Below are 13,413 nucleotides of genomic sequence, written 5' to 3' on the forward strand. Positions count from 1 at the left end.
AATGTTTTAAAGTCAATATTGCATTTTACCGGAGAAAAGTAGGCTGGCTACACTGAGAAAAGTACATGAGAAAAGTAGCTACACATCAGTCAGAGCGCAGTCTGCTGATAAAATGCCTGTTAGAGAATTGTCATCCGAGTGGAGACGTGCAACTGAAGCACAACATTTGTCTGATGCAGAACAGAAATTACAACAAGAAGCATTGTATATCTGCGTTTACAAAACGCAGCAATATATTTTAGTTTTTATTTATTTTTCCAGCGTGAAAAACAGAATTCTGCGTTAACGCAACCCTTATGTTTAACTAGCTACTTATTTTAGTAAAAGGCTGAATTAATAAGGTGACAGGGCATCATATTGTGTTAGCTTTCTGCCGTGTTTGAGAAGTCAAAGCCCTTTGGATGAGTTCTGTACAGCTGCCAATACAAAAAATATTTGTTCCTTTGCACAATGTCTCTTGTTCACATTCGCTTGGAAATGTCCAAACTCACCAAAATGACATTCGATAGCTCCTACCTACAGTATATACAGTGCATTCGGTAAGTATTCAGACATTCCCATTTTCCACATTTTGTTACAGCCTTATTCTAAAATGGATTAAATAAAAAATAATCCTCAATCTGCACACAGTACCACATAATGACAACGCAAAAACAGGTTTTTAGAAATGTTTGCAAATGTATTAAAAATAAAAAACAGAAATACCTTATTTACATAAAAGTATTCAGACTCTTTGCTATGAGACTCAACATTGACCTCAGGTGCACTCTGTTTCCATTGATCATCCTTGATATGTTTCTACAACTTGATGTCCATTTGTGGTAAATTCAATCGATTGGACATGATTTGGAAAGAGACACCTGTCTTTATAAAGTCCCACAGTTGACAGTGCATGTCAGTGCAAAAGCCAAGCCATGAGGTCGAAGGAATTGTCTGTAGAGCTCTGAGACAGGATTGTGTCGAGGCACAGATCTGGGGAAAGGTACCAAAACATTTCTGCAGTATTGAAGGTCCCCAAGAACACAGTGGCCTCCATCATTCTTAAATGGAAGAAGTTTTGAACTACCAAGACACTTCCTAGAGCTGGCCGCCTGGCCAAACTGAGCAATTGGGGGTGAAGGGCCTTGATCAGGGAGTTGACCAAGAACCCGATGGTCACTCTGACAGAGTTCCTCTGTGGAGATGGGAGAACCTTCCAGAAGGACGGCCATCTCTGCAGCACTCGACCAATCAGGCCTTTACGGTAGAGTGGCCAGACGGAAGCAACTCCTCAGTAAAAATGTACACGACAGCTCGCTTAGAGTTTGCTAAAAGGCACGTAATGGACTTAGACTATGAGAAACAAGATTCTCTGGTCTGATGAAAGCGAAATTGAACTATTTGGCCTGAATGCCAAGTGTCACGTCTGGAAGAAACCTGACACCATCCTTACGGTGAAGCATGGTGGTGGCTGCATCATGCTGTGGGGATGTTTTCAGCAGCAGGGACTGGGAGACTAGTCAGGATTGAGGGAAAGATGAACTGAGCAAAGTACAGAGAGATCCTTGATGAAAACCTGCTCCAGAGAGCTCAGGACCTCAGACTGGGGTGAAGGTTCACCTTCCACAGAACAACGACCCTAATCACACAGCCAAGACAACGCAGGAGTGGCTTCTGTATAAGTCTCTGAATGTCCTTGAGTGGCCTAGCCAGAGCCGGACTTGAACCCGATCAAATATCTCTGTAGAGACCTGAAAATAGATAAATCACTGCCAAAAGGTGCTTCAACAAAACACTGAGTAATGGGTCTGAATACTTATGTAAATGTAATACATACATACATATGTTTTTAAGACATTTGCATACATTTCTAAAAACCTGTTTTTGACTTGGAGAAAAAAATCTATGTAATCCATTTTAGAATAAGGCTGTAACGTAACAGAATGTGGAAAAAGTCAAGGGTCTGAATACTTTCCGAATGCACTGTATGTATAATTTTATGAGCTAGAGTGCCTGTCTTTGCAATTCATTTATATTAATTTGTGCTCGTTAACATACTTAGCTAGTAGCTTCCATGGAAATTAGTTATTACTTGTGCTAATTGTGTTAGCATTCTGGTAGTCGCCCAATGGGATTTCTTTTTGCCCCCTTGTGTACGAAACTGGTAATAGCGTACATTCCAAGATGAGAGAATGACAGTATAACCATGTGAAATCCTGGATACCGCCCAACCCTACTGGATGATGTCATGTCATAATGTTCTGCAGACTGATGTAGCTGAGAAAGTGGATGTAGCGCAGAAGTGTGTGTGTACCTGGTGGAAGATGAGAGCCTGGCTGATATAGCCCCAGCTGCTGGTAGGGCTGAGGTAGTGGATGAGCAGCAGTAGTAGCAGCATGAAGGCGATGGAGGCTGAGGCGTAGATAGCGTTGATCAGGCACATCATGATCGCACAGCCCACGATGCCCAGCACACAGGTGTGCCAGGTGAAGTAACGGAAGGTTGGCCTGGAGGGAGAGGGTTCACACACACACACACACCTTTGCAAATGCATGTGCTTTTAGAGAAGCAAATAATCTTATTTCTTCTCTCTCGCTTTCCCCACTCTCTCGCTCACACAATCTAAGTGAACGTAAAGCTCTATCTAAGCATGATAACAACTGGAGGTGAGTCAGTGTATAGAAAGTGATTGGGTTAATTATCCGTTGTGTTTTTGTGCACAAACTCATTCAGTCTTAGACTAACTGCATCTATAGAAAGGTGTACAGTTCAGTGTGTAGTGTACATGCATTGTGTGAGTTTGAGAGAGAGAGTAAATGAGTGTGTTAGTTAATGTGTTTGTGAGCATATAATTAGAATACGAGAATGGGCAGGAACATACACCACATATTTATGGATATACTTGATTCTTAACATAGCTCACTAATAAACAGAGTGTATAAAACCTTAGCCCCACCAGCCCTACCTTGGCAGAATGACAAGGTGAATTCAAGTGAAAGCTATGATCCCTTATTGATGCCACTTGTTAAATCCACGTCAAAATCAGTTTAGGTGAAGGGGAGGAGACAGGTTAAAGAAGGATTTTTAAGCCCTGAGATAATTGAGACATGGATTGTGTACGTGTGCCATTCAGAAGGTGAATGGGCAAGTCAAAATATTGAAGTGCCTTTAATAGTAGGGGAATGGTAGTAGATGCCAGGTGCACCGGTTTGAGTGCGTCAAGAACGGCAACGTTTTTCACACAACAGTTTCCCGTGAATCAAGAATGGTCCACCATCCAAAGGACATCCAGCCAACTTGACAACTGTGGGAAGCATTGGAGTCAACATGGTCCAGCATCCCTGTGGAACGCTTTCGACCATAGAGTCCATGTCCCAATGAATTGAGGCTGTTCTGAGGGCAAAGGGGGGTACAACTCAATATTAGGAAGGTGCTCATAATGTTTTATACACTCAGTGTATCCACTGCTGTTCACATCATTCTTAGTTTAGTTTGTGTAAATATGTATCGATTGCATTTAAAAAAAAATATTCTAGCTGTTTGACATTTGACTGCATTGTTAGGAGCTAGTAACATTAGCATTTTGCTGCACCGCTATAACACTTGCTGAACTGTGTACGTGACCAATAAACTTCAATTTGATTTGATTAAGGTCAGCCATTTTAGTCAGGGAGTTGGTCAACTATGGATTTCTAGTGGTGTGATAAGATAATATCAAATAATGAATTTGAAGAATTTATCTGCACTTTATGTTTGTTAGCCAGACAGTTTTAGAGGACTGCCAATATTCCAACAATCCACAGACACACACTGGCTGAAATAAGTTGATGTTAGGACTTAGACAAGTTGTAATGTAACAAGTACTGATATTGTATCATATAATAACACTCACAGCTTTCCAAGAAAACAAACATTGGATGGATCCAATTTAACAAACCGTATGCAATGGTAAATCTAAGCGCAGGCCGTAGTGCTATAGGTTCAAGGCTGGGTCAGGAATATTTTTTTCCATTTTCACTATCACAATTATCAGTGCACTTGCTGGCATTGTAGGGAAAAGGCTGCGTTTTGATGAATAAACAAGTTGTGGGTGTGTTGAGGCGTGGCCCCTCACTGGCCAATCAGAACATGCTCCATTGTGAAACGTTTGGTTGCTTCAAGTTGTGTATTTACAGTCTTATGTATTGCCTTGGAATCAACTCCAATTCCAAAGATAGTTAATTAGCTTATAGAAATGAAATAAAAATGTAGACCTATCTATGCTAAATGCATTAACTTGAAACCATTTGCATTCCACATTGTTCTAATTAATTGCATGGATTCAATAGCATTCACACGGACATAGGCACTAGACCTACTGTAAATTGCATTACGGCTGAGCATGGACATGCCAAACATCAATGAGGAAGATTCATTTAATTACTGATAAGGTCTAAAAACATAAATAATTTGAATCAAAACAACTTGTTTTAAATAGGCCGTCACACTTACAGGCACCATCATTTCTACCCGTGGGCATTGAATATTAAAACAACGCAGACTATGGAGGGTTTTACGCACATCCAAACATTTCACAGTAGATGGACAAAGATTCAATATAAAGAAAAAGGCAGAATGTCCACTCACTGTTATACTGCTCCCCAATAGGCCTGTTTTATGAGCATAATCAGAACCATCTTACAGATGAGATCACATTCACACATCTCCAGAAGTTGCATGTACGCCACGGACGTTGTCACCATAAAACCAGGAAGGAGAACTATTCTAATAAGATTGCTTGTTTTTCTTTAAATTTTATTACAACAAATCCTTTTTTTTTTTTTTTTTTACAACTATAAATGTAATGATATCATAAAATCGGCAGGATAAAAAAAACACACATTGCTGTTAAACCAGCCTTCGTTATACAGTAGTAGGCCTGAGGGAGGGCTTGGGTTTTGAAAAAACACTATATTTATATATACAAAAGTATGTGGACACCCCTCCCGAGTGGCGCAGCGCAGTGCTAGAGGCGTCACTACAGACCCGGGTTCGATTCCAGGCTGTATCACAACCGGTCGTGGTTGGGAGTCCCATAGGGCGGCGCACAATTGGCCCAGTGTCGTTAGGGTTTGGCCAGGGTAGGCCGTCATTGTAAATAAGAATTTGTTCTTAACTGACTTGCATAGTTAAAAAAAAGTTAAGTAAATAAATACGTGGATTTGGTTATTTCTGCCACACCCGTTGCTGACAGGTGTATAAAATCAAGCACACAGCCATGCAATCTCCATAGACAAACATTGGCAGTAGAATGGCCTTATTGAAGAGCTCAGTGACTTTCAATGTGGCACCGTCATAGGCTGCCACCTTTCCAACAAGTCAGTTTGTCAAATTTCTGCCCTGCTAAAGCTGCCCCGGTAAACTAAGTTCTGTAATTGTTAAGTGGAAACATCTAGGAGCAACAACAGCTCAGCTGTGAAGTGGTAGGCCACACAAGCTCACAGAACGGGACCACCGAGAGCTGAAGTGCGTAAAAATCTGTCGTCGGTTGCAACACTCATTCGAGTTCCAAACTGCCTCTGGAAGCAAGGTCAGCACAAGAACTGTTCATTGGGAGCGTCATGAAATGGGTTTCCATGGCCGAGCAGCCAAACACAAGCCTAAGATCACCATGCACAATGTCAAGCGTCGGCTGGAGCGGTGTAAAGCTTGCCACCATTGGAATCTGGAGCAGTGGAAACGCATTCTCTGTAAAGATGAACCACCCTTCACCATCTGGCAGTCCAACTGACAAATCTGGGCTTGGCGGATGCCAGGGGAACGCTACCTGCCCCAATGTATAGTGCCAACTGTAAAGTTTGGTGGAGGAGGAATACTGGTCTGGGGCTGTTTTTCATGGTTCGGGCTAGGCCCCTTAGTTCCAGTGAAGGGAAATCTTAATGATATAGCATACAAATTACATTCTAGATGACTCTGTGCTTCCAACTTTGTGGCAATAGTTTGGTGATGGCCCTTTCCTGTTGCATCATGACAATGCTCCCGTGAACAAGTCCATACAGAAATGGTTTGTTGAGATTGGTGTGGAAGAACTTGACTGGCCTGCAGAGCCCAGACCTCAACCCAGCGAACACCTTTGGGATGAATTGGAACGGCGACTGTGAGCCAGGCCTAATCACCCAACATCAGTGCCCAACCTCACTAATGCTCTTGTGGCTGAATGGCAGCAAGTCCCCGCAGAAATGTTCCAACATCTAGTCGAAAGCCTTTCCAGAAGAATGGAGGCTGTTATAGCAGCAAAGGGGGGACCAACTCCATATTAATGCCCTCGATTTTGGAATGAGACGTTTGAGGAGCAGTTGTCCACATACTTTTGGTAATGCAGTGAATGAAACTGAACACAAGCAATTGTTACAGGTTACAGGTAACCTCTAAATACAAGGTTCACCGGGATTCACATCTCTCGTTTCATGATGGGCATGTGCACGTACATCATGGACAGGGTTTTACACACATCCAAAACAGGACCTGCATGGCCAAAATAATGTGGGCCTGCCTGCAATGCATTGGTAAAAAGGGAATTTCAGTTCACCGTTTTACTCCTCGCTAACTTTATAATTTAATAAAGTGTTGGTGATTAAGATTTATTTCCAAGTGATCTCGGGAACCAAATCTTTTAGACTACTTTGCGATTGCATTCGGCAGGACAAAAAAAGCCTTCATTGAGAGGGGAGGCTATGCCAAATAAAAAAACGAAATGGGAAAAAAATTGTTTATATGTTTCTAAATGCAAAAAATACAGGCACTAAAAGCACCTTAGGCTGGTCTTACTCCATGCTCATATGGATAGGCTGCGTTTCCACGGTCAAATTCATAACATAACCAACTGCCAAAACCAGCTTTTGGTTCATCTTAAATATCCCTACCTGCGCTGTCTGAAATTAGCACTTTGGATCATGTTAAGGACATATCTCAAATATTTCCACCCCTCCCATTTTTATTTTTAAAACATTTGCAGAAAAAAAAGTGTTTTTGCTTTGTCATTATGGGGTATTGTGTGTAGATTGATGAAAAAAAAAATCTATCCATTTTAGAATAAGGCTGTAATGTAACAAATTGTGGGAATAGTCAAGGTGTCTGATCACTTCCCGAATGCACTGTATGCGTGTGTGTCAATGAGTGTGAGCGTGTCTGATGTATGCATTTGCGTGTGTTTGATGCATGTGTGTGTTAATGTGATGCATGCGTGTGTTAATGTGATGCATGTGTGTTTGATGCGTGCGTGTGTTAATGTGATGTATGTGTGTTTGATGCATGTGTGTGTTAGTGTGATGTATGTGTGTTTGATGCATGTGTGTGTTAGTGTGATGTATGTGTGTTTGATGCATGTGTGTGTTAGTGTGATGTATGTGTGTTTGATGCATGTGTGTGTTAATGTGATGCATGCGTGTATCACACCTGAGTTCCCCATGAGGGCAGGTGCAAACAAAGGTAGAGTCATTGATCATGTAGCGACCCCAATCTCCTGCAATAACATCTTCAGCAGATAAACAGCTATTAAGGCTAGCTACTGTAATTATCATGCAAATGAACAGGCCCGGGCCCAGCTGGGAGAGCTAGGCTACGCTAAAAGACTTAGCTTCATTAACAGAGTGGAACGCACCCGAGCGCTAATTGATAAGTAGCTCCCGCTAAAATGTGATGGGAGAGATAGAGAAGATTAGAAAAGGAGAGGACGGTAATGACTGCCCCATTCTCTCCATCACCAGAGGAGAGTGAAATACACTACATGACCAAAAGTATGTGGACACCTGCTCGTCGAACATCTCATTCCAAAATCATGGGCATTAATATGGAGTTGGTCCCCCTTTGCTGCTATAACAGCTTCCACTCTTCTGGGAAGTCGCTCTGGATAAGAGCGTCTGCTAAATGACGTAAATGTAAGGCTTTCCACTAGATGTTGGAACATTGCTGCAGGGACTTGCTTCCATTCAGCCTCAAGAGCATTAGTGAGGTTGGGCACTGATGTTGGGCGATTAGGCCTGGCTTGCAGTCGGCGTTTCAATTATTACCAAAGGTGCTCTATGGGGCTGAGGTCTGGGCTCTGTGCAAGCCAGTCAAGTTCTTCCACAATTATCTCAACAAGCCATTTCTGTATGGACTTCGCTTTGTGCACAGGGGCATTGATAAGATTTCCTTTCACTGGAACTAAGGGGCCTGACGAAAAACCATGGAAAACAGCCCCAGACCATTACGACTTCTCCACCAAACTTTACAGTTGGCAGTATGCATTGGGGCAGGTTCTCCTGACATCTGCCAAACCCAGATTTTTCCGTTGGACTGCCAGATGGTGAAGCGTGATTCATCCCTCCAGAGAACGCATTTTTACATTTTAGTCATTTAGCAGACGCTCTTATTCAGAGCGACTTACAGTAGTGAATGCATACATTTCATACATTTTCTTTCCGTACTGGCCCCCCGTGGGAATCGAACCCACAACCCTGGCGTTGCAAACACCATGCTCTACCAACTGAGCCACACGGGACAAGGTGAGCTTTACACCACTCCAGCCGATGCTTGGCATTGTGCATAGTGATCTTAGGCTTGTGTTTGGCTGCTCGGCCATGGAAACCCATTTCATGAAGCTCCCGATGAACAGTTCTTGTGCTGACGTTGCTTCCAGAGGCAGTTTGGAACTCAGTAGTGAGTGTTGCAACTGAGAACAGACGACTTTATGCGCTTCAGCACTCAGCGTTTCCGTTCTGTGAGCTTGTGTGGCTTACCACTGAGCTGTTGTTGCTCCTAGAAGTTTCCACTTCACAATAACATCACTTACAGTTGACCGGGGCAGCTCTAGCAGCGCAGAAATTTGACAAACTTACTTGTTGGAAAGGCAGCATCATATGACAGTGCCACATTGAAAGTCACTGATCTCTTCAGTACGGGCCATTCTACTGCCAATGTTTGTCTATGGAGATTGCATGGCCGAATCCTCTTATTTGAAGGGGCGTCCACATACTTTTGTATATATAGGTGTAGCTCTTCTTTCCCCTACTGTTTGCTCAACTTTCTCTCCACACTTTCCATTTGTTTTAGCTCTAATTTCACAATTTGTCATCCCCCAATGTCTTACTTTTCAATCTTACACCCCCCCTTCTCTCACAGTCCCCCTTACTCGCTATCCACTCCTTTCTCTCTCCCTCCCTCCCTGCTGGAGAGTCATTATGTTAAAAGCTCAACCTGCCTGCTCTCCCTTTCTTTCGCTCTCTTTAATCCCTCTCTCATTAGTGGCAGTGCGTCGCTGGCATTCCCCATGCCTCTCCCCTCCTCTCTCGCATACCAATCATTTCCCAATGACTGATGTCACTTTGCTACCAATCATTTCCCAATGGCTGATGTCACTTTGCTACCAATCATTTCCCAATGGCTGATGTCACTTTGCTACCAATCATTTCCCAATGACTGATGTCACTTTGCTACCAATCATTTCCCAATGGCTGATGTCACTTTGCTACCAATCATTTCCCAATGACTGATGTCACTTTGCTGATATTAGCAAAAAATTTAAAAATGTCCACCATCAAGTATTTAGAGAGGGAGAGAGAGGGGACACGGCAGCCAGCCAGCCAAAAGACACATCATGATTAGATGACATAACTGTTATGGCCGACCATCACCTTAAACACCCTCGCTCTGCAAACACACACTTGACTCAAGTGCACACAAAGTTGGCAGATCTAGAAATACAATGTCAGTGAGGGCTCATTCACACATTACATATCATTCTAGAAGTAATTAGTAGTAACCTGCACAAAACGTACACTCAGACTGACCTGTTGGGGCTCGGGGGCAGTATTGAGACATTTTGAAAAAAAGATGTGCCCATTTTTAACTGCCTCCTACACCAACTCAGAAGCTAGGATATGCATATTATTAACACATTCGGATAGAAAACACTCTGAATTTTCTAAAACAGTTTGAATGGTGTCTGTAAGTATAACAAAACTCATATTGCAGGCAAAAACCTGTGAAAAATAGATTGAATTTTGTGACTGTACTATTTAGTGTCATTGTTTTATAGATACCATAGTGAGAAAGGAATCATTTCGCAACACCTACGGCTTCCACTAGATGTCAACGATCTTTATAAAGTTGTTTGAAGCGTCTATGATAAACAGAGAGCAAATTAGAATCCAAGGAAGTTGACATGTCATCACTTCATTTTTTTGCGCCTGCGCATAAATCTGAGAAACGTGAGTTTGTCATCATTTTTTATCTAGACATAGGATAGGTTGTGTGAAAATATTACTGATGTTTAACGTTAAAAATGGACCAAAAGATTAATGCTAAACAACATTTGACATGTTTGAACGAACATAAATAGATTATTTACTAGGTTTTTTTAGCTTTTCGGCGTGATTTTACCAGCACCACCACGTTTTGTGGGAGCATAATGAACGCTAAGTACTTGGTGTTATTTGGACATAAATTATGAACTTTGTCAAAAGAAACCACATTTGTTCCGGACCTGGGATGCCTTCCGGACCTGGGATGCCTCCCTTCTGATGGAGATAATCAAAGGTAAGGGGATATTTACAATGTTATTATCGATTTTAGATGATGCTAACTGTATAGCATAGCCTGTTGTTCTTAGCATAGCACCCCGTTTATTGCAAAATGTGATTTCCCAGTAAAGTTATTTTGAGATCTGGCCATTCGGTAGCAATTACGAGATGATAATATATTATTCTTTGAATGACAATATTATAATTTACCAATGTTTTCGAATAGTAATTTTGTTATGTTCACCGGAAGCATTTCAGAGAAGAAAAAATCTGAATTTCACGCTACTGTAAAATGCTGTTTTTGGATATAAATATGAACTTGACGGAACAAAAAATGCATGTATTGTATAACATAATGTCCTAGGAGTGTCATCTGATGGAGATTGACAAAAGTTAGTGCATAATTCAAGCTGGTTTCTGCTTTTGGTGACGCCTGACCTTGAATTGAAAATGGATGTTTGTACTTTTGTGGCTATGTACTGTCCTAACATAATCTAACTTTATGCTTTTGCCGTAAAGCCTCTTTGAAAATCGAACAATGTGGTTAGATTAAGGAGATGTTTATCATTTAAATTGTGTAAAATAGTTGATTGTTTGAGAAATTGAAATTATTAGATTTTTGATGTTTTGAATTTCCAGCCTTGTTAGCAATCCCGGCTCGGGGTTCATTGCTAACCTGTAGCCCCAACAGGTTTTAACAGAGCCTGGTTTTCAAGTCTTACTCAAAAATATAGCCTGTGTGTGTGTGTGTGTGTGTGTGTGTGTGTGTGTGTGTGTGTGTGTGTGTGTCTAAGCCACTCAGCTCTGTCCTCTGGTCTAAACCCAGTAGTCAGTCCCATCAGTAGTAGAACATACTGACCCAGAGGAGCCATTTCCTGATAAAGCTGCAGCCAACAGGCCTTCCACGGCCCTTTAAACACACATTCAGAAAGATTAAGAGGGGTGTGTTGGACACAGTGAAAACGCACACACAGATTTTCACACGCCATTTCACACATCCCTTTACACTCTTTTCTCGCACACAGAGGACACACGCACACACTTAACAAGCGGACAGCTCTTCCGCTACATCATAATTCAGTAGCCCGCTCCCTGTCAGCTAAAACACCCGTGTGCCAAATTTAGGGGAAAGAGGAAATATTTCTGCTAAATGAGTTATGCTAATTAGAGAGCAGTTCTCAGGGGAGAGATGCACTAAAACGGCTTTAAATTGTTTCCGGCTGGAAAGAGACACAGGGAACACAACAAACACCCAATACCCGCCCTGCGACAACAGCAGCAACAACAGGCTAATAGAATTAAGGAAGTGCCCCACAGCAGCCAGCTAACCACGCACCTTATCAGCAGTCGGCCAATAGGGAGGGAGATACGGAGGTTGGGAAAAGTTTGGTTAACTATATAGAAAACTTTGTTCACTTTATATACCCTTGACACATGGACAAGCACTGATATGGACAAAGAAGTACAGAGATGCAGGAACTTGTAGAGATGGTTTCCCCTGTATGAAAAATGAGTTGTGATACACAGATGTGTCCACATACCTACCCAGGCACACATCATTAACAGCACACAGGTACTGCTGGAAGACTAACTGAACTGTGCTGCCTGCAGGAGTGAAAGGGGGTGGGTCTGTCTGTGTGCTGTGAATATTGAACATCAATATCGCAATTTAGATTAAAATTTGATTAATTGTGCAGCCCTAGCACACATCAACGTTTAAGGATTCACCATATTCAACACACTTATCTGCATCCCTTCTGAGATGTGCAGCTGGGAGCAGTGGACAGTTTATGTCTTAATTAGCACGTGGGCACAACACCCAGCTGGCATACAGTGGAACACTAACACACTCAACACTATCAGGCGGGGGGGGGGGCAGCATGTGTGTGAAAGGAAGACGAGAGAAAAACAGAGTGAGACGGCAGGGGGGAGAGAAAGATGGAGGAGAGAGAGAGATGGAGGAAAAAGAGAGCGAGAGAAAGAGAGAGAGAGAGATGGAGCTCAACTGGACACCTTAATGAGGCAGTGAATGAACTGAGCGAGAAAGCACGCAGGGCATTCTACGCCATTAAAAAGCAAATTCAAATTGAAATACCTATTCAAATTTGGCTAAAACTAATTGAATATGTCATTGAACCAATTGCACTTTATGGCAGCGAGGTGTGGGGTCCACTTGCAAAACAAGATTTCATCAAATGGGACAAACACCCCATTGAAACCCTACATGCAGAGTTCTGTAAGATTCTCATACGTGTCCAGAGGAAAACTACAAACAATGCATGCAGGGCAGAATTAGGCCAATATCCACTAATAATAAAAACTCAAAAAAGAGCAATTAAGTTTTGGAAACATCTAAAATAGAGTGACCCCCTCTCATATCTTTACCAAGCCCTGCAATGCCAAGAGCTGAGCAAAGAAAAGAGTCCCCTCATCCAGCTGGTCCTGGGGCTGAGTTCACAAACCTGTTCTACTAACACACTGAAGCCTCAGGACCAGAACATCCAATCAATCAGAATAAACCAAATTACAACACAGTCAAAACTACCTTGCTTTTTGGGAAACACAAGCACAAAGCAAAATGCAGTGCTATCTGGCCCTAAATCGACAGTACACCATGGCTAAATATTTGACCAGGGTTACTAATCAAAACCTTAGAAAAACCTTGACAAAGTACAGGCTCAGTGAGCACAGCCTTGCCATTGAGAAGGGTAGACACAGGAAAACCGGCTCCCTGTAGAGGAAAGGCTGTGCAACCACTGTACAACAGCAGAACCTGAGACGGAGCTGCATTTCCTGACAAAATGTCAAAAATATAAAACAATTAGAGTGTCATTTCCCCAAATTTGAAACCCTTATTCAAGGTTTTAAACACCTCTCTGATGAGGATAGGCTA

General features: G+C 42.2%; 1 protein-coding gene across 1 annotated transcript in view; it reads right to left on the bottom strand.

Annotated features, from left to right (window-relative positions):
- Window positions 1–13,413, bottom strand: part of LOC106581294 (solute carrier family 12 member 9) — an 84,861-nt gene that overhangs the window by 31,421 nt on the left and 40,027 nt on the right. The window contains exon 10 of the mRNA XM_014163255.2: window positions 2,294–2,486. Within this exon, the coding sequence (XP_014018730.2) occupies window positions 2,294–2,486 (193 nt within the window). The remainder of the gene's footprint in view (window positions 1–2,293; window positions 2,487–13,413) is intronic.

The sequence above is a fragment of the Salmo salar genome, chromosome ssa20 (assembly GCF_905237065.1).
Source record: "Salmo salar chromosome ssa20, Ssal_v3.1, whole genome shotgun sequence".
NCBI lineage: Eukaryota > Metazoa > Chordata > Actinopteri > Salmoniformes > Salmonidae > Salmo > Salmo salar.